This window comes from Mesoplodon mirus, assembly GCF_964341445.2.
Source record: "Mesoplodon mirus genome assembly, chromosome: X".
In the NCBI taxonomy this organism is placed as follows: Eukaryota; Metazoa; Chordata; class Mammalia; order Artiodactyla; family Ziphiidae; genus Mesoplodon; species Mesoplodon mirus.
In genome coordinates this window covers 44,771,171-44,796,532 of record NC_138981.1, presented here as the reverse complement: position 1 = coordinate 44,796,532, position 25,362 = coordinate 44,771,171, and the positions used below count along the sequence as shown (strand labels likewise).

Sequence of the window (25,362 nt, the reverse complement as noted above, 5' to 3'; positions counted from 1 at the left end):
CAGCCCTGTTGGCCCAGAAGGTGGGCTTCTTTACCCACTCAAGATTAAAAGCTTTCTCCAAGTTTTGTAACAGCTTGTACTTTATTACATATGCAACCCCGCCATACCTGCCAGTTGATCCCCCTTCCCTCCAAAGTATCATCTTTATATCAGCCCCCTCTTGGGGTCACTGAGCTGCTCCCCTTGCCTTCTGGGGCAGAGCAGATGGAGTCCCTTGAGCAGGCAGTGGGAGATCTGTAACTGATCACAGTCCTCTTACAAATATATACACTTAAATCAGCACCCTGGGGGAGTTGTAAAGGGTCTTCAGGATGGGATGGAGTGAGGCTACCCCCTCATCAAAGGTATAGCTTGGGATGAACTAAGGCTGGTCTATCTTGGCTCTCAGAAGGTGAAGAGGAGCACACTCTGGGATTTAGTGTGAGTGGGGCGTGTTCTCCCCAAACTTGTTCTGCTGGGCGATGTTCTTCACAGCTAGGAGAGCCTGAGGAGGAGGCAAGAGAGGGGAGGTAAGAGTGAGCACCCCTCCACCTCAGCCAGGAGGCTACCCCCACTCCAGCCCTCAACCTCCCTGTCTCTTGGCCTATCCCACATGCAGAAGGGTCTCCATTCGCCCCTTATGCAATCACAAAAGGTGTGGGGGGGGAGTGTGAGTGAGCGTGCACACATTAGAGGGTCTGCCCAGGGCCCACCTCGTGGTGAACGTAGTCTTGACAGTGGTAACACCAGGTAGACAGGTCGGCGTAGCTGAGTACCAGCGGGTGTCCCGAGCCTTCATGGTGTTGGAGCATATGGGCATTGATGTAACGACTGCAGTAGACCTGAGGTTGGGGAGTGAGCATTGGGTGGGGAATCAGCACCCACCTGTGGTTTGCTCCTGGGCCAACCTCCACCCTATCCCTTTCCTCGGCTGCATACCTGGTAGCAAGACAGACACACCCAGTTCTCCTGGAGTGCTCCACAGTCCTGACAAGGTTGGGTCACATCCAGGCCTGCTTCAGGTACGGGGCATACTGCCACCAAATGGGGACACCAGGGCAGTGGTGTTACAGGATAAAACATGGCCTGGGGGTGGGTGAAACTGAGTAAGGTAGGGACTCCAGCTTCCCATTATATGTTCCTATAGCCCATGCTCCTACGTGGAGGCACAAACGGGCATGAGAAGGAAGCCACTGTTCTAGCCTCTCCCAGAGCTCACTTGGTCAGTGTCAGCATGGTCTCCAGTGACCTGCATCAGTACTGACTCATTCATGTCCTGACCTCCAGCTGCCTCTCCTAGTAGCTCCTCCTCTTCTCGGGGTTCCTATACACACAGAGATAAGAGATGTATCCGGGAGGCCTGATTCTTGTCCCTTCTTTCCCCTACCTGGGTGTGGTGGGCCTTACCTGTGCCTTGTCTAGTTCCAAGGTCCTGAGATTTCCAGTCAGCTTACTGGGGGATATCTGGGTTGTGGCTCCTTGCATGGGTGACGCTGGAGGAGTCTGATTGTCAGTGCATGAGGCTGGAGGGGTTTGGATCAGCTCAGCTCCCCCCACAGCCTCCTCCGAGGTGGTCTGGTCCAGCGTGACATCCCCTGTGGCTGCCTCTGAGGTGGCCTGGTTCAGCGCAGCAGCTCCTCCCATGGCTGTCTCTGATGACTGGTCCTGAGTGAACTCCATCACAGCTGTCTCTGATGTAGTCTGGCCTGGAGTGGACTCTTTCACAGATGTTGCTGAGGTGGCCTTCCCCGTGCCTGTCTCCAGAATGTTCCCTTCTGGCATGGTCATCCCCTTGGCTGACCCAGGATTGGCTGGCTGGGGTGCCTTCTTGGTGATCAACTTAGAACTGGAGGGTCCCTCTTTATCTTTGACCTCTGGAACCATGGAAGGGAGATCCTTGAGTGAGGGTGCTACCCCTTCTCCTGCCTCTAATCCCTGCCCTCCCCTGAGCCCCCACTGCCCGCGGTTCCCGTCACCCACTCACTTGTGACCCGCAAACTGCACCAGTATCTGCGATGGACTTGGATGGTCTCGGTGATCGAGGCCAGGGCCCCCGACAGTGGGGGCCGCAGCAGGGTCAGCAGGGGTGGCGGGTCCCCAAGGAGGGAGTGGGTGCAGGCGGCCATGGACTCCGAGATGGATGTCAGGTTATAACCACCCTTTGTTAAGGAAAAGAGGAGGGAAAGGTATGATGGGGGGGTCCTCAGGGAATTTGGGAGATGAGATGTCCTGCCTCCCAATCTCCCCTTGGGGTCCTGCAAGTCTGGAGGGTAGGTACTGGGGACAAGTAAGTAGAACCCACATCTGTCAGATGGACAGCACCCACTGTGTGAGGTGGTCGTTGAGGGGGATAGAGTTGTGACGTAAAGTGCAAGATAATAATAACCACAAGAATGACAGTACTGATGGCAACATTAGTAACCGCTGACGCTCACTAAGTGCTTGCTGTGTGCTAGACCCTATTCTAAGCACTGAGTCCTCACAACCACGTGTGCTGAATCGGTGCGGGGACCTGCCTTCATAGTATGGGAACCTCTGGCCCCACCCACACAGAAGGCCCTGCCCTGCCCTGGTACAGGAACAACTGGTCTTTCTCTCTACGTGAATCTCTATCCTGACCTGGTATGGGAACCCTCTTTTCTCACACTCTACAGGAACCCCCGTCTCTGCTCTTTTTCCAGATAAAGTAACTACGGCTCACAGTGGTTAGATGGCTTGTCTGAGGTCTTAACAGCTGGTAAGAGGCAGCACTGAGGGTGGAACCTGGGCTACCTGAGGAAAGAGTCCACCACCCTGCTCCGCCACAGGCAGGCCTGGGCACACAGTGGGACATCTTACCAGCCAATTAATCTCTCTGTGACTTATTGTCCTCATCTGTGAAGGAGTACAAATGACAGCACAGAAGGTTGCTGAGTGGGTTAAACTCGTGTACGAACAACGCATAACCATAAGAAGCCACGGCTCTTGTACAGGGCTTACCATGTGCCAGGCACCCCTCCACGATTAGCCAGCCACACCTTACAGACAAGGAAACTGAGGCACAGGGGGTGGGGGCACTGAGTGCTTTACAAAAGGTCAGTGAATTTCCTTTGTCTCAGGATTTTGTCGGAGGTAGTTCAAGTAGAGGTAAAAAGCAAAGACTGGAGCCAAGCTGCCTGGGTTCAAGGCCTGGCTCTGCCATTATTAAATGTGTGACCTCCGGCTAGTCACCACAGCTCTCTGTACCTCAGTTTCCCTGATCTTGAGAGAGGAAAATGATGAGGTCAGTAGACCTTACCTCACAAGGCTCCTTTGTTAAGTAAATGCATTAATAATGCACGTAAAGTGCCAAGAAGAGTGTCTTGCACATAGTGAGTGCTCAATTCAAGTTGCTAATGCTGGTGTTATTACTAATGCCCAGTGTGTGCCCACAACCCCAGGTGGGGACACCCAAGTCTTCCCGACCACCCTCCCACCACAGGAAGAGGGACCGAGACAGCTACCTCTAGGATAAGGATAATGCGGCCATTGGCCAGGCCCATCAGCAGGTGGGTGAGGTGGGCATAGCCCTCAGGCGACACCTGGCAGCTGCCCAGTGGGTCCCCCAGGGCAGCATCGAAGCCAGCTGAGACCAGCACCAGTTCCGGGTTAAACTGAGGCAGGGAGAGAAGAGACACGTGAGCATGAGGGTGGGGGCGTGGGGAGGCAGCAGTTCAGGGAGACCCAGAGACACAGACAAACGAAGACACGGCAATGCAAGTCAGAGAGATGGAGACACAAGACCAGAGCCCTGAAAATAGGGAGGGGAGGACATGGAGACACAAGAGAGATTCAGAGACGTGGATACATCACACACAGATTTAGAGACCCGAGACACAGAGATACGGAGATGTAAGAAACAGACGGACAGGGGCATGAAGCAGAGTTGTGAGGTGTGGAGACTCATGTCAAGAGACAGTGACATGAGACGGAGAGATATGTCCTCACATACACACCCAAGGGTGAGACCAAGAGGCACACACTCCCCTCCCTGGGTCAGACATGGGACACATGGGCACAACACAGGGTTTTATACACATGGCACCAAAGAGAGGTGCACACGTTTCCATCACAGAAGATGACAACCCAAGTGCCACACACAGAAGATGGTCACATACAGTCACATACACCCACACACAATCAGACGGTCTCACACAGACCAGACTATACATGGTACTAGTCACGCACACACACACAGTTTCTCGGAGGGAAGAGTAATCCACAGCTACCCCTGCACAAACACAATCATACACATGCCACCACCAGTCACAATAGTCACATGTGCTGTTGCACCCACAGGAGGTGGTCGCTTGCACATGGTCACACACACACTATTTCATAGAGTTACACACACACAGAGATAGTCACAGCCAACTGTGCACAGACACACATACACATCTGAACACGCATGTCTGCACAGAGATGGCACTCACGTTCATCCACCCTCAGAGTTAGTCATGTACACATGATTTGCCACACATACACACAGTTTACACACGGAGGAGGCAGTTACCTACAGCCACTCACACAGAGTCAGGGAAATGTATATAGGCCATAGGAGAGAGAGATGACTGTCACACACAGCCTTCCACATGCAGAAAGTCACACGCTGGCTGTCAGAGAGAGCAATGTGCAATGACGTACAACATCACACCCATCACACAGAGCAGCGGTAGTGACAAATAGCTCCCTGCGCAGAGTTTCACACGTGCTCGAACCCCTCCCCACCTGGCACGTGCAGTTCCCCAGAGATGGCAGTCACATGGGGCCACCATCACACACAGATAGGCACTAGTGATGGTGTACACACAGGACAGGTACACAGCCAGGCACACCCCCAGGCAAGACCACCCCCGCACACTCCCAAGTCCTCACAGTTACACACAGAAGGCAGTCACATACAGCCACTGTACAAACGTAACCAAAGGCCATCAGAGTCACATCCCCTCCCCCAAAGCCATCACAGCAGCCACCTGCAGGTCCTCTCACAGGATCAGTCACTGAGACGTCGGACACATGCACGCCTGCTGCCACCCACACAGTCTTGTCACGTGCGTCCTAAATCATACCTCATAGGCAATAGGAAGCACCAGACGATGCCAGGCAGCCAGGTAGTCGGCATCACCCAAGCGGGGCCCATTCCAGGCCACGTTGACGGTGAAGCCCGTGCCTGCAGCCTGACCTATCTGGCTGCTGGCACCCTCGTCGCCCATAGGAAAGAAGGTGCCACGATCATAGCGGTGCAGAGAAATGTACAGCACGCTGCAGGAACATGGTGGGAAGGAGGGATGTGCCTGGTTAGCGAGGCACCCATGAGGCATGGCCCGCCCACCTCCCTGACCACACCCCACCCCCTGCCACAGCCCCTCACCTGGGGTCCTCCTCAAATATGTGCTGAGTTCCATTACCATGATGGACGTCCCAGTCCACGATCAGGATCCTGAGGAGGGAGGGGACAGCTTCTCAGTTACCCTGGGACACTTGCCCCCTGGGGGAGGGCAGGGACTAGACCCCTGGAGTCTGTATGCAGGGGCATTTATTGCAGATGGGGGGACCCTGGGTCCCTGGGGAAAGCACTGGGTGGCAGGCTTGTGGGTCCTATCAGAGTCCTAAGGGCTTCACTGTGGGCCCGAGCAAGTGCTCAGGGCCAGATCCTGGGCCTTGTGTGGGTAAGTGCCAGGGGCTAGATCGTGGGTCTTTTGAAGGAAGCACCAGAGGCCAGACCCTGAGTTCTGTTGGGATAGTCATCAGGGGCCAGAAATTCTGGGGAAGGGGACCTTGGATTCTGTTTTATAAGTACCTGGGTGCCGCAATCTGGGGATACTATCTGGGTAAGCACTGAGAGGCTAGATCCTTGGTCCTTTTCTGGAAGTGCTGGGCAGTTGGACCCTTGGGTGGTTCAGGGTAACTTTGGGGGCTGCACTATGGGGCCTGCTGCATAAGCACCAGGCAGTGGGGGCAGGGAGCCCTCACCGCAGCGCACGCCCACTGACGGCCTGGGCATGGCGAGCAGCCACAGCCACAGAGTTGAAAAAGCAGAAACCGCAAGCGGCATCCCGCTCTGCATGGTGGCCGGGGGGACGTACCACAGCAATGCCATTCAAAACCTGGGGGAGGGGCAGGGAACAAAGATTAGACCACCCACCCTCCCCGCTTTCCCTTCCCTTTCCTCTCCTCTTCCATCTCTCCTGTCCCTCTACTATTCCACCAGCTGCTAGGGGCCCCCATGCCTGTAGCCCCCATCCCGCTGGGTGCACCTCCCCAGGAGCCAGGCCTCTGGTGAGCTGGGATCTCCTCCCATTGCATGCCTCCTTTCCTCAGGCCTGGCCCACCTCTCAGAGCCGCCTCTTTCCCCACCCTCCACCCCCAGGACTTCCTCTCCTGGAGCCCAAGGTCCCCTCCCCGAAGTGCAGGCACCTCTCCCGCCAGCACAGCCTCCACCAGGCGGCAGGCGGCGCCAGCAGCCAGCTGCGCACAGGTGAAGGTGCTGGGGCAGATGTAGATGGAGTCATAGCTGTCGCCCTCGCGGTGCAGCTCCCGGGTCTTCATCTTCTCCGTGGCCCGCAGACGATCCACGTGCTCAGCACTGGAGGCACAGAGGGGGCACTCAAGGGGACACCCAGGTGACTGTCTCCTCCACGTCCTCTCCTGTGTCTCGCAGCAGCTCCATGTAACAGAGGCAAGCCCAGGCTCCAGCCCCCAGGGTGGCTTGCGTGCTCTGAGGCCCCATCCCAACCCGGCCACAGGGGTCTGACCTGTGGCAGGCGAGCAGCTCAGCGTCCGTGGCTGGACGTGCCGGTAGGGCGAGACAGCGCCTGGCAAGACCCAGCTCCTCCAGGTGGTGCATGATACGCTTGATGCGCTGAGGCGTCTCAGGGTGGTGGCTAGGAGTGGGGGAATCGGAGGCAGGGCTTAGTGCGCTTGAAGTGGGGGCTCCCTCCCCTCCTCCCACTTAGCCCGGCTCTCTCGACTGCATACTTGTCCCACAAGTTGTAGTGATCCATCATCTGTGGGTCATAGACCAGCCCTGTGCGAGCCTGCAGCACCGGCCACGTCAGGACTGGGAGCTCAGGGGGCTGCCACGCTCCCTCCTTCTCCTTCTCCTCCACATCGTGCCCCTCCACAGTGTCCTCCTCCTCCAGGGTCTCAGCTGCATGGGGAGGCCACGTTCACCCTACTCCCCCACCCTGGATCCCCTTAATACTCTGGAACTCAGTTTACCCAAACCTAAAATGGGGTGGGAGGCCTGAAACAAGGGCCCAGTGAGAGAGAGGGCCTGACCCTCCCCCATCAAGGCGGCGAGGAAAGTCAGAGTGGGGTCTGGAAGAGTCTCCTCCCACAGCTCCTCCCCTGCCCAACCCCCCACCCAGCGCACTCCCTGCCGACTACCTGATCTCACAAAGACCTCCCAGAAGGGCTCAAGGGCTTCCAGAGCACAGGAGATCGACGCCTGGGCACTGGAGGGCAAGGGAGAGGAAAATGTGACCAACTGGCCCCTGAGTGGGCAATGAGGGGCCTACTTCTCCCCTCCTCCACGTGGGCTCACCTCGGGCAAGGGGCGCCAGGGAACTCCAGCACGGGGCAAGGGTCTCCCAGAAGGGTGTGGAGCGAGGCACTGACGCCCTCAGCCAGGGAGCGGAGGTTGTAGCCACCCTGGGAGAAGGAGTTCACATGAGGGACAGCAGGAAAGAGCCAGATGTTACCAGAGACGAGTAGGGTGTTGTCAAGCAACAGGGCATTTGAAGGCTGACTTCATTTCACGTGCTGGACAGTATTATGGGGTGATTACTACAATTATAATGCCCATTTTACATAAGGAAAGCAGAGGCACAGGGAAGCTGAGTGACTTAGGAGAGGTTGTCCAGCTAGTAAGTGGAACTGCTGGGACAGGACTGAAAGTTGTTCTTACGTCTTTCAGGATCCACGGACTGAGAGACGAAGTGAGTCACTCACCTCCAGTGAGAGGATCAGCTTGCCTCCTGCCAGACCCATGAGCAGGTGGGTTAGCTGGGCGAACCCCGCCGGAGTGGCGGCCATCTCGCCCTGGAGGGACGTGGAGGGTCAGCCCTGCTCCGTGCAGCCCCCTTCTGCCCTCCTGCCATCCCAGTGCACCTGCCTTACCTTGGGGTCCCCTTGGAGGGCATCAAATCCAGCAGCTACCAGGACCAGCTGGGGCTGGAACTGAGAGGGAAGGAACTACATGAGGCCACCTGCCCTCACAGCCCTTCCCTCAACATCGCCTCTGCCCCAACACACCCCAGACCCCCAGGACCTCAAGGGAAACCGGCAGCAGGACGTGCAGGAAAGCGGCGATGTAGTCGGCATCTCGCATCCCCACCTGCGGACAGGGAGGCATGATGGGGACATCCTGCCATCTGCCCTGAAGGGCAGGGGTGGGCCTCATTTTGGGGGCAAAGGGTGGGAAGATACTGACCTGGTTCCAAGGCACATTGATGGTGTATCCCTGTCCTTGGCCAAAACCTGTGGTGGACCAGTTGGAGGCTGTAAGGTGGGGCCAGAACCGACCCTGCTCGTAGCGGTGGATGGAGAAATAGAGGACGCTAGAGGCAGAGAAAAAAAAGAGGTGGGGGCTGAGGAATCAGTCCCCCCAGAAACCCCCAACCCACAGCTACCACAGTTGACTCAACCATTCATTCATTCTCTCATTAATTTCCCCATGAATTCTTTAATTCATATATTCATTCATTCTTCCATTCAGTTTCCGGCTTCTTCAGCCTCTCATCCATTAATTCTTCCATTTATTCATCCATTACCTCACTCACTCATTCATTTGCTCTCTTACTGAAATTGCTCCCTCAGCAAACACTGCTGCCCCTCTCAGTGCCCACCCAGTTCTAGCTCTGAGACCCTGAGAGCTATCAAGTCTATCCCACCCCCTAGGGCTCCTGACCCCGTGGGGGACTCTAGATCATGCCTGCCCACCCACCAGCAGGACAAACCCTGTGACACTGGAGGTCCACAGAGGCATGAGACTCTTAGCTGGCAGGAGCCAGCTAAGGCTGAAAAGAACACCAGGCAAGGCTAGGGAGCTTAGTATTTTCCCTGAAGGAAGTGGGGAGACTCGGGGCCTAGGGGTTAGGAGGGGTGGGACTCGGTTCTGTATGTGGAGCTGGAGTGGGGATGCTGGCTGGGGCTCCATGAGGCCAGTGAGGGGGCAATTCCTTGTCTCCAATACCTTACAGGCTACCTCTACTATTTCTTCTATTTTCTAGGTGAGAAACTGAGCACTCAGAGCAGTGAGAGGGGCTGACACAGAACAGATACTGAAAAGACACAATGGTATATGTTCTGATAGTAAGCCAAGTAGGAGGGCTTGATTCTGACTGAGGCGATCAAAATGAATATCTCTCATCCATCCTTCCATCCATCTGTTCATCCACTCCCTGCCTTGTTCCAGAAAGGACTTAAGGCAGCATTTTTTTCCTTTTTTAGGGAAATGCAAGAAACAGTGGTAAGCAATAAATCTAGACAAACTTAACAGTCACATTTTAATAAATGTTGATAATATAGTTGTGAAATTAAATGCAATTGGTATACAAGGATTTTTGGAATTGGGGAATAAAGACCATGTGAAAGCTCTGGTCTTGAGGAGATGGGGGATGACTGTTTTACTTTTGACTCTAACAGATAAACATACAGTAGAACATAAATATTATCATTGGGAAAGATAGGAATAAAGAAAAGATCTGAAGAAAGTCCACCCCACAAGAGAGCCACCAAAGTCAACAAACAGAAGAACTAACACCCAAGGAAATTAAGTTTATAAAGCAAATAGAAGGAGATTTTAAAATAAGTTCAACCGACTTCCAGTAAAAGAATGGTGGACTGGGCTTCCCCGGTGGCACAGTGGTTGAGAATCTGCCTGCTAATGCAGGGGACACGGGTTCGAGCCCTGGTCTGGGAGGATCCCATATGCCGCGGAGCAACTAGGCTCGTGAGCCACAACTACTGAGCCTGCGCGTCTGGAGCCTGTGCTCTGCAACAAGAGAGGCCGCGATAGTCAGAGGCCCATGCACCGCGATGAAGAGTGGCCCCCGCTTGCCACAACTAGAGAAAGCCCTCGTACAGCAACGAAGACCCAACACAGCAAAAATAAATAAATAAATTACTAAACTCCTACCCCCAGCATCTTCTTTAAAAAAAAAAAAAAAGAATGGTGGACTGATAGCACAGGTTTACCTCCTCATTCTCCTACAATCCTAGTCAAAAGACAGTAAAGGAATTTTAAACAAGTATCAACCCAGGAAGACAGAGAGTGGGAGAAAGGATGTCAGACAATTAGAGACTTCAACACATCTCTGGAAAGTAGTCTGAGGCTCCAGGGGCCCCAGCAGGCCCTCTCCAATGCTGAACAGGTTGGGAAGTCACCCAAGACAATCTGAGGTTTCCCTTCTGGAGAAGTCAAGCACAGATCCAGGTCAATGCTCACAAAATCAATTCTGAATAGCCAATTCACTGCATAACCAACTCACTAAATTTACTTGTTCCTTTTAACTACTAAGCTTTAGTTTAATAAATGAATTCTTGTTAATTTTCTTAGGCATAATAACAAGAATTCCTTAATATCATTAATCATTCCTTTTTGTTTTAAAAGTGCATTGGAGGCAATAGCTGTGTTATTTTGTGGATATATGACTATGTGCATAGATATGAAGAACTGTGAATATATTCAATGCATTCTTCTTTATGAATAAGAATGTATAAATAAAAAAAAATCTATCCATGACGTTCAATCTCCCAGCTCCCCATCTCTCGATCTCTTAACTCCATCAGGAGGGTCCTGGCTGGAGACAAATTGGATAGCCCTTAAAATACTATTATGAAGACAAGGAAAACAACTAAACTAAAGCTTAGTAGAGCATAAACACAGAGAGGAAGAAAGTGCTCTTGAAGCTTAAAAGAAGGAATGGAAGGTAAAGTTGAGGAAATCTCCCAGGACACTGAGCAAAAGGAAAAAAGAGACAGAAGACATGAGATAAAAAATAAGAGACACAGAGGATCAACCCAGGATGTCTAACATCTGACTAACAGAGAGACCAGAGAGGACACAGTAGAAGAAATCATCAACAATCTAATAGAAGAAGACTTCTGAGGATCTAAGAAAGGCATGAGTCTTCAGATATAAAATATCTACCACTGGTAAGCAGAATGAGGGGCACGGTGAAAATTCACAACGCCAGGGATAATGAGAAGAACCTAAAACCTTCCAGAGAGGAAAATGCAGCTCAATAACAAAAAAAAACAAACAACCCAATCCAAAAATGGGCAGAAGACCTAAATAGACATTTCTCCAAAGAAGATATACAGACTGCCAACAAACACATGAAAGAATGCTCAACATCATTAATCATTAGAGAAATGCAAATCAAAACTACAACGAGATATCATCTCACACCAGTCAGAATGGCCATCATCAAAAAATCTAGAAACAATAAATGCTGGAGAGGGTGTGGAGAAAAGGGAACACTCTTGCACTGCTGGTGGGAATGTGAATTGGTACAGCCGCTATGGAGAACAGTATGGAGGTTCCTGAAAAAGCTACAAATAGAACTACCATATGACCCAGCAATCCCACTACTGGGCATATACCCTGAGAAAACCATAATTCAAAAAGAGTCATGTACCAAAATGTTCATAGCAGCTCTATTTACAATAGCCTGGAGATGGAAACAACCTAAGTGTCCATCATCCGATCAATGGATAAAGAAGATGTGGCACATATATACAATGGAATATTACTCAACCATAAAAAGAAACGAAATTGAGCTATTTGTAATGAGGTGGATGGACCTAGAGTCTGTCATACAGAATGAAGTAAGTCAGAAAGAGAAAGACAAATACCGTATGCTAACACATATATGGAATTTAAGGAAAAAAATGTCATGAAGAACCTAGGGGTAAGACGGGAATAAAGACACAGACCTACTAGAGAATGGACTTGAGGATATGGGGAGGGGGAAGGGTAAGCTGTGACAAAGCGAGAGGGTGGCACGGACATATATACACTACCAAACGTAAGGTAGATAGATAGTGGGAAGCAGCCGCATAGCACAGGGAGATCAGCTCGGTGCTTTGTGACCACCTAGAGGGGTGGGATAGGGAGGGTGGGAGGGAGGGAGACGCAAGAGGGAAGAGATATGGGAACATATGTATAACTGATTCACTTTGTTATAAAGCAGAAAATAACACACCATTGTAAAGCAATTATACTCCAATAAAGAAAAAAAAAGAAAAAAAAAAGAAAATCAGACTGACATCTAGACATCTGTCAGCAACACTGAATGGTGGAAAATAATGAAGCAATGTCTGGAGAACAACCAACCTAGATTAGATAGTGGGCCACAGGAGCTCAGGAACCATGGGAAAAAGTGGAATTTATGCAGTCAATTCAATAAAAGGCTGGATAAAACAACAACTGTTTAGTAGTGTCCCCTACTGACAAGGATGGGCTCAATCACTTTCTGCAGGAAGGGTAAGGTGGTTCTCTTTCTGGAGGGAAGTCTGGCACTAGATTCTAGACTTTCAAGCACAGTGACCCTCTGACGAATTGGAAATTCATCCTACAGATATACTCAGAGGAGTATAAAATTATATATTTACAAGACTATTCACTGTAGAATTATCTGTATAGCAAAGACTGGGAAGACCTATAAACGTCCTGGGGTTAAATGACCAAAGGTATAGCCATACAATGGAACACTGTACAGCTCTTATAAAGAACGAGATGCTCTTCAGAGGCACTAACATGGAGAGGTGTCCACACCATGCTGTTAAATGCAAAAAGCAAGTTGTTGAAGAAAATGTAGTGGTAGTATGTTAATAATAATAATGATAATGATGAATATTCATACATCTACAGGAAAAATTCTGTAACTATCAACAGTTACTTTTGAGGTGATAGGAATTACAGGAGACTCACTGCTTTAGACATTTCGATATTTAGTTGTTTTGTTTGTTTTTTGGCCATGCCATGTGGCTTACGGGATCGCAGTTCCCCGACCAGGGATTGAACCCTGGCAGAGGCAGTTAAAGGCCAGAATCCTAACCACTAGGATGCCAGGGAACTAACTCCCTTTAATTTTTTAAAGAAATAAAATTTGCAGTATTGTCATAATCGGAAAACATAAAGTAGTAATTTGAGGTTCACTCCAGCTCCAGGATAAACTGGTGAATGAGATCTCCAAACATTTGTGGGCTCAAATCTCGTCTCCTCAACTTCCTCTATGACCTCTTAACCTGTAAGCCTCAGCTCCCTGATTTGTAAAATGGGGAACCCAACAGTCCCTGCCTCAGAGTGGAATTAAGAGACAGCAGACACGCAGAGGGCAGTACCGAGCCTGTTGCCAGGGCAGGCCCAACAAATGTGAATGCTTCCCCTTCCCTCCTGGGCCCCTTCTGGCTGCGCCTGTAAAGGTGGCGGGTGGCTGGGAGTCTAGCATCTAGGGTGGTACTCCGGGCATACCTGGGGTCTTGGTCAAAGGTGAACTGTGTTCCTTGACCATGGTGCACATCCCAATCCACGATAAGGACCCTGTGAGTGGGAGAGAGGGGGGCACTATGTAAGAAGATCAAGGAGCATCTGGGGGAAGTGCCTAGACCAAGACACCCAACCCTGCGCCACCCTCATTACACCCACCCTGCTGCTTGCTGCTGACCTCTGAATGTCATGCTTCTGTTGAGCATAGCGGGCAGCCACAGCCACGTGGTTGAACATGCAATACCCGTCCATAAGACTGTGCTGGGCGTGGTGTCCAGGAGGCCTGGGAAGGGCAGGGAAGGCCACAGATTGATGGTGGTGAGGGGTCCTACTCTTCAGAGATGGACTCTTCCCTGCTCTCTAATCCTGGACCACCAACTCCCCCAGTGCCGATGCCTGCACATCTGCCAGGAACTGAGTAATTGGGTCCCTCAGATCCTCACCCCCAGTCTACTCTTCTCTCTCTGAAGGAAATTTGATAATGCTCATTAAAATTATCAATGCATACACCCTCATACCAAGTCCTTCTGCTCCTGGGGACTTAGTCCACAACCTATATAACAAAAAGGGTGAAATAACATGTTTATAAATGGATGATATTTGGTGCAGCATTTTTTGGAAACAGCAAATGATTGGAGAGAACCAAAATGCCCAGTGGTAGCAGGCAGGTTAACTTACTGTGCATTTGTATAATGGCGTTCTACATGGGTCTAGGCTATGCACTGTTAAGAGAAAAGCTTTCCAAGATATATAAGTGAAAAACGCATGATACAGGGAGTGTGTCGAGTGCTACCATAATTTGTGGCTAAAAACGGGGAGGTAGGAGAAAAGCTACGTCTTCTGCATTTCATCACTTCTGGGATGCCAGTGATGAGAAGATGTACTGTGATTTTACGTGCCAATAACAAAGCAGAAAATGTTGCCAAAGGAATTCTGAGGCACCATTGTTCATAGGATGCATCTGGATTTCAAGATGTTTCAAATATGAAAACAATATACATCTTAGAATCAACAAAATATGGTATTTATTCCATGAATGGCACAGACTATTTCTGGGAGGACACAAGAGTCGTTGGTGACAGCAATTGCCTCCAGGAGAGGATTCAGGTGTCTGGAGACGGGGGTGGGGAGGACTTTTACTTGTACCTGACCCCCAACCTTTTTTAACATTTGCTTCTTGAACCATGTGAATATACTTCCCATACCATTACCTGTTACATTTGAGAAAGGAATGTTTTGTAAAGTGAAAAAGCCTTATTCTAGTGGGTCCTACCTGATTATCGCCATGCCATTCCGGATCTCAGCCCCCAGGACTGCATCCACCAGCCTGAGGACGGAGCCTGAGGCCAGGCAGGCGCAGATGTATGAGTTCTGGAGAGACAGTGGGGAGCCAGAGAGGGAGTGAGGGACACAGCAGCCCTGTCCACTCAGCTGCCCCCCTCCAAGGTGGGGTGGACGTGGGGATGGGGGACCCCGGGATTGCCACCACCCTCTGCCCTCACAGTTCTCATCCATACCGGATGCAGATAAACTGAGTCATAGGTATCTGCTAGGACACGGAGTTCCCCCTCATTCATGTACTGGGTCGTCTCCATCAGATCAATGTATTCTAGACTGGGTACATAGATGGGGGATGGGATTCAGGGGCCCGCCTCCCTCCCGGGCCCTGAGCCAGGGCCCTATCCCCTTCCCAGCTGAGTCCTCCACGCACCAAACCCCTGGACAAGTCAGGCCTCCTCAACTGTCAATCCAGGGAATAGCTGGGATGTAGGATACCTTCCCTGCTTCTTCCCCAGCCTGCCTCATTTCCAGTAACAACCCTTGCCCTCTGCTCTGGCCACAGCCAATCCTACCTCCAGGTCTTTGACCAGACAGTTCCAGCTGTCTGCATCTCCCTTTCCTCAGCCTTCTGCTTCACGGGACTCATTCTTTTTCTCCTCTTAAAGCTCAGCTCAGATACCCCCTCTGCCACACTAACTTTCCTTGAGCCATACCACATCGGGCCTCTTACTCTGGGTTCCTTCAGCCCCCTGGGGGAACCCCTTGATCACTCTGTCCACATATCCATCATCTGTTTACACATCAGATTACAATAACAAAAAGAGCTCATCAGGGACTGATGATATGTCAGGCACCATTCTAAGCACCTGACACATATCAAGCCCTCCTGAGGAGCTCATGTTTACTAGCCCCCAAGTTACAAGCAATGCCACTGAGATTCAGAGAGGCTCAGTGACTTGCCCAAGACCACAGAGCCCATGACATTCCTTCCCAAAGCATCTGGCCTGCCCTGGTTGGCCCAGGGCAGCCTCCTCCCGATCCCTACAAGGCCCCCAAGCCTTCACCTGTGAACCAACATCAGCTCCTCCTTTTCGGCGAATCGGGCCTGGGGAGACACGAGGAATAAAGGGCTAAGGCTCTGGCTGTCCCACCAGCTGCTTCCCTCTGCCCAGGATGTCGGCTGGGGGACTCACCTGAAAGGACACACAGCGATCCAGGAGGCCCTCCTGGATCAGCTGCTCCTTGATGGCATGGAGCCGCTCAGGGCCTTCAGGGAAGCTGGGTTGACAGAGATACAAATACAGATATAGATACAGATATATATATATATATATATATATATATATATGACACTGGTGAGCACCACATCTGCTTCTGCACATCTTCCCCATCTGCCCTTCCACAGCTGCTGATGCATGAAACTTTGGAGTCATCCCTGGCGCCTGTTGGTCTCCGTTCTCATGATATATGCAGAGCCTGGCCCTCTCCTATCACCCCCACTGCTGCTACCATAACCTCTCGCCTGGGCTATTGCACTCAGCTGGCCTCCCAGCTTCTGCCCTTGCTCCCCCAACAGTCCTTTCTCTGCACAGCAGCCCAGACACTGGTTAAAACTCAAATCAGGTCACGTCCCTTCTCTACTCAAAAACTTCTCCTGGCTCCCAGCTCACTCAGGGTAAAAGCCAAAGTCCTCCCCATGCCCCAGAAGGCCCTTGACGACCTGTGTCATCCCCTCTTTGACCCCTATCTCCTACTGCTCTCCCCCTCACTCACTGCTTCTCCTACACTGGGCTTCTCCCTGTTCCTCAATCAAACCAAGTACGTTTCCGCTAGCTCTTCTTCCTGCCCAGGACAATCTTCTCCCAGATGTTTCCATAGCTCACTCCCTCACCTCCTTCAGATCCCTGCTCAGATAGTAAGGCTTTCCTTGATCATCGTATTTAAAACTGAAGAGTCCCCTCCACTGCACTTTCTGCTACTTCCCCTCCCGCTTCAGTGTTTCTCCACAGCACTTCTCTTTCTAACACACTTTATCACTTGCTTTTTCCTTGTTTACTATCTGTCTCCCTCCTCTAAAATGTAATCTCCACAAAGGCAGGAGTTTTGTTTATTTTGTGTACTGCCTGTCCCTAGCACCTCAGGAGACGGTAGATGTGTATTCAATAATGAAGTCTTTTGCCATCCTGAGTCTTCCACTGGGATAGGGGAGATAGATACTAAACTAGTAAACACATAAGTATAATAATGGACAAACAGTGGCATGGGCTAGGAATATCTTGATGCTCAGGTGTGGGGGAAGCGGAGTGGCTAGGCAAAGCCCTCTCAGAGGGTCTCCTTGAGGTGTGAATGTTAACTAGGAGACGAGAAGGTGGAAATGAATCTCTGGAAAAGGGATTGGCCAGGGTAAAGGCCTGAGATGAGAGAGGGCCTGGCATGTTGGAAGAACAGCAAGGGAATCAGTGTGTGTGAAGTGAAGTGAAGCGAAGCGAATGAGGGGGAGGATTGGCTGACGAGGTCACCATGGTGATATGGAGCCAGATCATGTGGAACCTTAGAGGCCAGGATGAAGAATCTGAACTTTACCTTCAGGGCAACACCCTGCCCTTGAAGGACTTTAAGAGAGAATATCATCTCGTACATATTTTTTTAGGCTGTTGTGTGAAGAACAGGCAGAAGGGGTGAGGGTGGAAACAGGGAGGCCTCTGCAAGTCTAGGTGACTGATGATGGTGGTGGCAGTGGAGGCGGTGAGGAAAGGTCAGATATTGAATACATTTCAAACATAGAGCCAAAAGAATTTGCTGATGGACTGTAATGTGTGACTGAATGGGAAGTGTAATTCTTCCATTTCAGCACAAACATCCCTTCTTCAAGGAATCCTTCTGGGAACCCTGGATGCTAGTCTAGGGTCCTCTATTAAACACTCTTGAAAGCTCTGGTCTTAGGTCCTCCTTCATTAAACACCTCACACTGCTGATGGCGGTTTAGTGACCTGCTCTCCTACTCACCTGTCAGCTCCCTGTCTTGTCTGACACATTTGTATCACCATCTCCAGCACACAGAAGGCACTCAATAAATGTTTGTTGGCTAAATGAAAACAACCCATTCAAGCCTGAGCCCCATCTCCCTAAATCATCTGCTTCCGGTCTCTAGGCTAGAGTAAGAAAGGATTCGTTCTTCTAATGGGCTCTAAGTGTATGTCTTTGTATGGCTTGGGTATGACCTGGAGGAGCCAGCCTCACCTGTCATCCCAGAGGCAGTGGAATTCATTTAGCTGCTCATCGAACACCAAGCCAGTGCCAGACAGTGTCCTGGCCTCCCGGTTCAGATCCTGCAAGGAAAAAAAATGGGAGAGACTGATGCACTGAGGGCCTGAGTCGGAGGGAGCATCCCACACTGTCCAGGATGGAGAAGCTCAGGGTTTTGATTGTCACAGGAGGTTAAGTTGCGGCCAGGCCCCTCTCACCAGCCCTTGCAGCCCCACGACTAGGTCTTGCTCGGCTGCTTGACTAAGCTTCTTCATTCTGCCTTTCTTCTTTACCTCCGCTAGATTGGGGCTGGAGCGGAGTACGGCACCCTTTTTAACACCTCGCTTCTGCCAAACAGAGAGAAGGGTCAGAGTCCAACGCACAGCCCGCTGCTCCCCATCCCCCTCATCAGGGCAGGTCTGGGGCCTCACCGAGGTCTGGGGCCTCACCGAGGTGATGCTGGAGTCGTGGGGGGCTGGATGCGGATTGTGCCTACTCCTTCGCTGTCTGGTTGTGGTGGAATCCTGGCCGGTGGAGGTCATGGCTGGGGAGACTTCACCCTTGAAGCGTTTCTGGGGGGTGGGGTGGAGGTGACTCTGAAGGGGCCCAACGCCCTAAAAACCCTACATCCCAGCCCTTCCCAGGCCCCGCCCCCTACGCTAGTCTCTATCCCTTTTGCTACCTATTCCACACCACCTTCTAAACTCTGCCTCTCAAGGCTCTCTCCCTCCATTCTACCTGGTCCCGCCCATTCCACTAGGTTCCACCCCTTTAACACTATTCTTTCTCCTTTCAAAGTCTTGCCCTTTCACAGAGCAATTAACCCCCTGGCTCAGTCCGTTCTAGAGCCTGCCCTTTCCAGCTAATCACCGCCCCTTCCACTCTATCAAGCCCCATTCCCAGACCCTTTCATTCCTCAAAGCCTCACCCAGACCCCACCCCTTCTCAAACCTGCGCATTCCAGCCAATCTCCCGGGATAATCACCCACTCATTCACTCAGCCAGACCCAGCCAGGGCCCCGACTCCACCCTTAACGATCCACTTAACTCCACCCCTTATCGGGCCCGACCGGCACCTTCTACTTGGCTAGATCCCGCCCCTCACATTTCAACAAGCCCAGCTCCTCAGGGGACTGCCCCTTTCCTCCCACCAGGCTCCACCCCCTACCCAGGCCCAATCCCTAACGCTTCACCAAGCCCCTTCACCCAGTTCCGAGCCACCTCCCGCTAGCCCCTCCCCCTTCCCGCCCCTACCGTCGACGCGGGCGCAGCCCCTTTCTCAAACTCCGCCTTTGGCTGACGCCTCAAAATTCCCCGAGCGCCCTCTTCTCCGTTGGGCCGGGGTTCTCTACAGTCCGCCCCAATCCCTCCCACACTGGGGGTCTTGCCGCAAGGCCGCACCCCTCGTACGGGCCACACCTCCCGCGAACTCACAAACTGCGGGTCTGCCCGAGAGCTGGCAACGCAGGCCGTGCTGCGCCTGTAAGAAGCGTGCGCCAATGGCTGGACGATGCGCTCGGGGTCAGACTAGCCCCTCTCCCAACCACCGCCGCTGGCGGCCGTGGCCGCCGTCCCTCCGTCCCTGTCCAGTTACCTTAGGAGCCCTCCGGACCAGCGCCAACTGTACCGTACGATTAACTCAAGAGTGCAAGCAAGCAAGCAAGGCCGTTAGGAAGGGGCGTCTTCTCTCCTCCCAGTGGCTTCCCGCGCGACGCGCCGTGATGACGTATGAGGGTGGGCCTGGAGCGCGGTGGGAAGTGGACAAGGCTGGTGGCGGCCAAAATGGGAGTGGTGATGTTAATAAATGTGAGGATTTTCTGAGTTCATATTCACTAAGGTGGTACACAGGAAGCACTCACCAAATGATAGCTACTAATATTCTGCCGTGAAAATGAATGGTGGAGCGGAAGGAGTCTTAGTAGAGGCAAATAACTGTGATGATAGCAAGTAACATGTGACAGGCATTGTCGCAGGCCACAATTCTGTAAGGTAGTTCCTTAAGGCTGCTTTGAAGATAAGGAAACTGAGGTTATGCGACTTAGCCATGTGACCTTGAGCAAGTTACTGAGCATCTCTGGGCTTCAGTTTTCTCATCTGGAAAATTTTGGTAATTATAGTGCCGGAGCAATGGACCTCAGGAGGGGAGTTTTTCTTTGGGCGGCGGCTCTCCCTGTCGGCCCCCTCCACTGGGTCACCTCTGCCCCCAGGCTGTAATAGAAAGTGTGTGCCTAAGGGGTAGGGGGAGTTGCCACTGTGCACCACCCCCCAACTCCCCCCCCACACCGTGTCTAAATGCCTAAATGTCAGACCCGTAGGAGGCCGGTTTGTCCTCCTAATCTCCCTCTCTCATTCTTCACCATTTCCTACCGGGCTGTAGGCTGGGGCGGGAGAGATAAGCGGTCTGGGGTTCAGCATCGCTGACTAACTAACAGATTGACAGCCCCGCCGCCCAGTAGCCGGGCCCTCTTACCCACTTGCAAACCCCAGTTCCAGCCTTCTCTTCCCTTCCACTCTTTTTCTACCTGGACGTGTCTGTTTGTCCCAGTGGAAGAGGGTCACAGCCCTAAGACTTTTAAACCTCCAGATACACCAAAGAAAACATATATACAATGATACACACTGAGGAACATTCTGAGGTTGTGATGCCTGCAAAGTAAAAGAGTAGGAAGTCTTGTAAAGGCCAAGGCCTATTTTTTCTGTATAGTCAGAAGAGAGGTTCCTGTAGAGCCAAGGTTAGCAAACTTTTTCTATAAAGGGCCAGATAGTAAATATTTTAGGCTTTGCAAACCACGTACTGCTGCTGTGACATTTTCTTTCTTCCTCCCCTCCCCTCCTCCCTCCCTTTCTTTCTTTGTTTTCCTTTCTTTCTTTTCCTTCTTCTCTCCCTCCCCTTCCCTCCCCTCCCTTTCCTTCCCCTTTGTCTCCTTTATTTTCTTTCTTTCCCTTAAACAAATGTAAAAACAGTTTGCAGTCTAGCTTTGGCCTGAAGCCCATAGTTTGCTGATCCCTGCCGTAGGGTGTCAGTCTTTGGTTTCCTTTATCTGGCTGGGATTCTTTAACAGGTTGAGTGCAGAGGTTACATGTTTCCTGAGGAGAGGTATTCCTTTTGTGTGAGTTGTGAGGACAGGGGTTCATGGACAGGGTCAGGTCATTTCTGGTGTTCTTGTACTGGGTCAAGCAAATGTTCCTAGACAGAGTGAGGATAGGGATTCCTATAGTTTCTATAGTGTTGTTCCTCTACTGAACTAAGCAGGGGTTTCTATACAGGGCAGACCAGTTGTTTCTAGGGAGCTCCAGACTAGGGGTTCCCATACAAATTCAGGATGGGGCTCCTTAGGCTGCATCATGACAGGTTCCTATGAAGAGATTAGGCAGCCCAATTCAGGGTCAGCACAGGTGTTTCTGTACAGGTTCAGAGCTGTGTTCATATAGGTATTAGGATTAGGTGTTCATGTCCAGATTCAGTCAAGAGATTGTTATTAATTGGGCTAAATTATGTTAGCTGCTGTAAAACCAAGAATCTCGGGCTTCACAAATACATGTTTCTTTTTTTAAAATAAATTTACTCATTTTATTTTTGGCTGCGTTGGGTTTTCATTGCTGCACACAGGCTTTCTCTAGTTGTGTCGAGCGGGGGCTACTCTTCATTGTGGTGCGCGGGCTTCTCATTGCAGTGGTTTCTCTCGTTGTGGAGCACGGGCTCTAGGCGCGTGGGCTTCAGTAGCTGTGGCCCTCAGGCTCAGTAGTTGTGGCTCACAGGCTCTAGAGCACAGGCTCAGTAGTTGTGGCACATGGGCTTAGTTGCTCCGCGGCATGTGGGATCTTCCCGCACCAGGGCTCGAACCCATGTCCTCTGCATTGGCAGGCGGATTCTTAACCACCGCGCCACCAGGGAAGCCCCAATACATGTTTCTTACTCATACAAAATCCACTGTGAATATTTATTACTGGTCATTCATGGACCCAGGCAACTTCCATTTTGCAGTTCTGCTCTCCTCTGAGCCCTTGGAGTTCTCACTATTCAGCTGGTAGATGGGGAAAGAGAAAGTGGGGGATTGTGTGAGAGACTTTTAGGGGCCAGGCTTGGAAGTGTGATATGTCACTCCCACACTCCATGGGTCAGAGCTCTGTCACATGTCCACATCTAACTGTAAGGGAAGTTGGAAAAGTGTGTGAGCTTAGGAAGAAAAGGGACAGGTTTGAAGAGCCTATAGCAGTGCCTGCTACAGGATTCTATAGACTTCACAGAGCTATACTGTCCAGTGTGGTAGCCACTAGCCACATGGGGCTGCTGAGCTCTTGAAATGTGACTAGTCCAACTTGAGGTGTGCTGTAAATGTAGAATACACGCTGGATTTCCAAAAAAAATAGTATAAAAAATTAAATATGTCAATAACTTTTATATTGATTGCATATTGAAATGAAATACCATTGATCCTTGAACAACACGGGTTTGAATTGAGTGGGGCCACTTATATGCAGCTTTTTTTCAATAAATACTGCAGTACTACATGACCTGAGGTAGGCTGAATCCACAGATGTGAAACTGCAGATATGGAGGAACCGAGGATATGGAGGGATGACTATAAAGTTATACACGGATTTTTCTACTGCCTAGGGGTGTCAGCACCCCTGACCACCCTCTCGTTAAAGGGTCAACTGTATTTAACTATATTGGGTAAAGTAAAATATATCATTAAAATTAACTTCACCTGGTTTTTTTTTTTTTTTGCTTTTTAATGCAGCTACATGAAAATTTTAAATTACACATGTGACTCAAATTGTATTTCTTTAGGACAGCACTGCTATAGAGAATTCTCTTTAAAGTATCAGCACAGGGGTTCTTGTGTAGGTGTAGGGGTTCCTCTATAGGGTCAAGTTAGTGTCTCTTGTCTTGGGTCAGGAGAATGATTCTATTATCTGGTAAGGCAGGTTTGTAGAAAAACATGAAGGTTGGAGACATTGTAGAGTGAGAGGGAAGAATGTGAAGGCATTTTTTTCTCGTGCAGATTAAGATTAGCTGTTCCTTTAGAGGCCAGAAGGGTGGTTTTCTGTAGAGGGTCAGGCCAGAGGATCACAACATACTCAGACCAGGTATTTCTGCATGGGATCAGAGCTAGGTTCCCAGAGACGCAGATCAGGTGATCCTATTAGGGGTTAGGCCTGGGGTTCTTGTACAGGCTCGGGACAGGTGATCATGGTGATTCAGATTCTGGATTGTTTAACAAGGTCAGAGCAGAGGTTTCTATGCAGTACAGGTGTTTTAATTTTTTTTTTTTTTTTTTTTTTGCAATACGCGGGCCTCTCACTGTTGTGGCCTCTCCCGTTGCGGAGCACAGGCTCCGGACGCGCAGGCTTAGCAGCCATGGCTCACGGGCCCAGCCACTCCGCGGCGTGTGGGATCTTCCCTGACCTGGGCACGAACCCGTGTCCCCTGCATCGGCAGGTGGACTCTCAACCACTGCCCGACCAGGGAAGCCCCAGGTGTTTTTATACTGGTTCATTTCTCGGATGTCTCTCAAGTCAGAGGTTCCTGTTGAGGGTGAGAATGGGGTTTTCTGTACCAGCTCAGGACACAAGTTCCTACTGGGACTCAGAGGGTGGTCCCACGCAGGGTCAGGACAGAAATCCTGTGCAGGGCGAGTGTGGGGCTTCTGGGACAAGCCCAGGGCAGGGGCTGTCATAGAGAGTCACAGGGCTTCCTGTGCACGGTCAGGAGAGTATTTCCAGAGGGGAAGGTTAGGAGTTCCTGTAAAGGATCAGGTAAGAGTTTCCTATAAATGAGTCAAGTTAAGGATTTCTGTTGAGAGTCAGGAAAAGATTTTCTGCAGAGAGTCTGGTCAGAAGTTCCAGTACAGTTGTATTCACGGCTTCCTGTAGAGGGTCAGGGCCATGGAGCTAACACAGGATGAGGATAAGAAGCCCTGTACAGTGTCTGGGAAGGAAGTCCTGTGCCAGGTGAGGCCATAGGTGCCTGTATCGGATGAGATATGGGCTTAAAGTAGAGGGTCAGGACAGGCGTCCCTGACACGGGGTCAGGAAAGGGTTTTCTGTGTAAGTTCAAGACAGAGGTTCATGTTAAGAGTTAGACCATGGGTTCCTGCGTACTCTATGGGATGGGTCACAAGATCAGGATTGTTGTGCAGAGTGAAGTCTTCGGGAGTCATCAACCGTGGAGGCAAGGGCTTCTACACTCAGTCTAGATTTTCTACACTCACTAGATTTTCTTGTGAGCGAAGTATTTTAAAAATGCTACCTGGAGGGCACGGCTCCAGTACAGTGTGAGGACAGAGGTGTCCTGTCCAAGGTCAAGACAGGATTCCTATAAAGAGACTGAGACTTGGGGAAAGGGTCAGGACAGGCATTTCTGTTAGGGATGGTACAGGGACTTCCTTACAGTGTGAGCTCAGAGATTCCTAACCAGAGTAAGGCAGAGGTTCCTGTGCCATATGGGAGGACTGGGGTTACTCCTGTGCAAGGTGAGGGCTGGTGTTCCTGTCCAGACTCAGGATGGGTTTCCTGTTGATAATTAGAGAAAGGGTTCCCTTAGAGTTCTAGAACCAGATTCCTGTACCAGGCTAGTGCACCCGTTCTTATAGGGAGTGAGGACTGGGGTTCCTGAACAAGGCGGGGCCAGGCACATTTCCACACAGGTTCTGAGAGGGGTTTCTTTTTTTTAAATATTTATTTATTATATTTGGTTGCACCGGGTCTTAGTTGTGGCAGGTGGGCTCCTTAGTTGCGGCATGCAGGCTCTTTAGTTGTGGCATGCGAACTCTTAGTTGCAGCATGCATGTGGGATCTGGTTCCTTGACCAGGGATCGAACCCGGGCCCCCTGCATTGATAGCGTGAAGTCTTAGCCACTGGACCACCAGGGAAGTGCCCTGAGAGGGGTTTCTGTTCAAGACGAAGACAGGGGCTCCTCCAGGGTAAGAGGGCTGGGATTCCATGGGGCAGCCAGGCAGGAGGCTTTTACAGGGCCAGGGCATGCTCCTGTAAGGAACGTGGACTACTGTGATTCTCGAGTGGGCTAGTGTGGTGACTTGCTGAAGGGGTGCTGTTCTGTTGAGGACATCTGCTCACACATACTGTGTTCAGGATGTGCGGGCCCACAGTCCCCACCTCTGGGGCTTCAGGGGGGAGAAGCTGTAAAGAGAAGCAGCCCAGTTAAGTGTGAGCAAGGCTCACTTTGGTAGGGGAGGGTCGCTCATCTAAAATCCACTCCTTAAACTCAGCATGGTCAGGGCAAGTTCTGAGCCTCAGTTTTTCATTAGTAAAAAGAGCATGAGTGTACTTTCCTCAGTCTTCTTTTTTTTTCAGGTATTCATGAACTAAAGCA

General features: G+C 51.0%; 1 protein-coding gene across 5 annotated transcripts; it reads right to left on the bottom strand.

Moving 5' to 3' along the window:
• Positions 1–62: 62 nt before the first annotated feature.
• On the bottom strand, positions 63–19,752 carry HDAC6 (histone deacetylase 6). 5 transcript variants are annotated; one of them, XM_082609073.1, is made up of 29 exons: positions 19,617–19,752; positions 18,454–18,594; positions 18,241–18,369; positions 18,017–18,105; positions 15,970–16,054; positions 15,841–15,881; positions 15,013–15,109; positions 14,769–14,866; positions 13,674–13,778; positions 13,481–13,549; positions 8,432–8,558; positions 8,270–8,335; positions 8,119–8,178; positions 7,951–8,040; positions 7,544–7,650; positions 7,387–7,454; positions 6,976–7,147; positions 6,753–6,881; positions 6,415–6,583; positions 5,971–6,104; positions 5,369–5,437; positions 5,067–5,259; positions 3,462–3,611; positions 1,964–2,138; positions 1,387–1,853; positions 1,199–1,303; positions 919–1,065; positions 693–821; positions 63–484 (listed from the first exon to the last, which is right to left on the bottom strand). In XM_082609073.1, exons 2-29 carry the CDS (start codon positions 18,562–18,564, stop codon positions 416–418), a joined length of 3,450 nt encoding a protein of 1,149 aa, XP_082465199.1. In that variant the 5' UTR covers positions 18,565–18,594; positions 19,617–19,752; the 3' UTR covers positions 63–415. The 5 variants fall into 5 exon arrangements, with proteins under 5 accessions (XP_082465199.1, XP_082465201.1, XP_082465203.1 ...); XM_082609075.1 differs by having other exon boundaries at positions 18,241–18,366; XM_082609077.1 differs by having other exon boundaries at positions 689–821; positions 18,472–18,594.
• Positions 19,753–25,362: the final 5,610 nt, after the last annotated feature.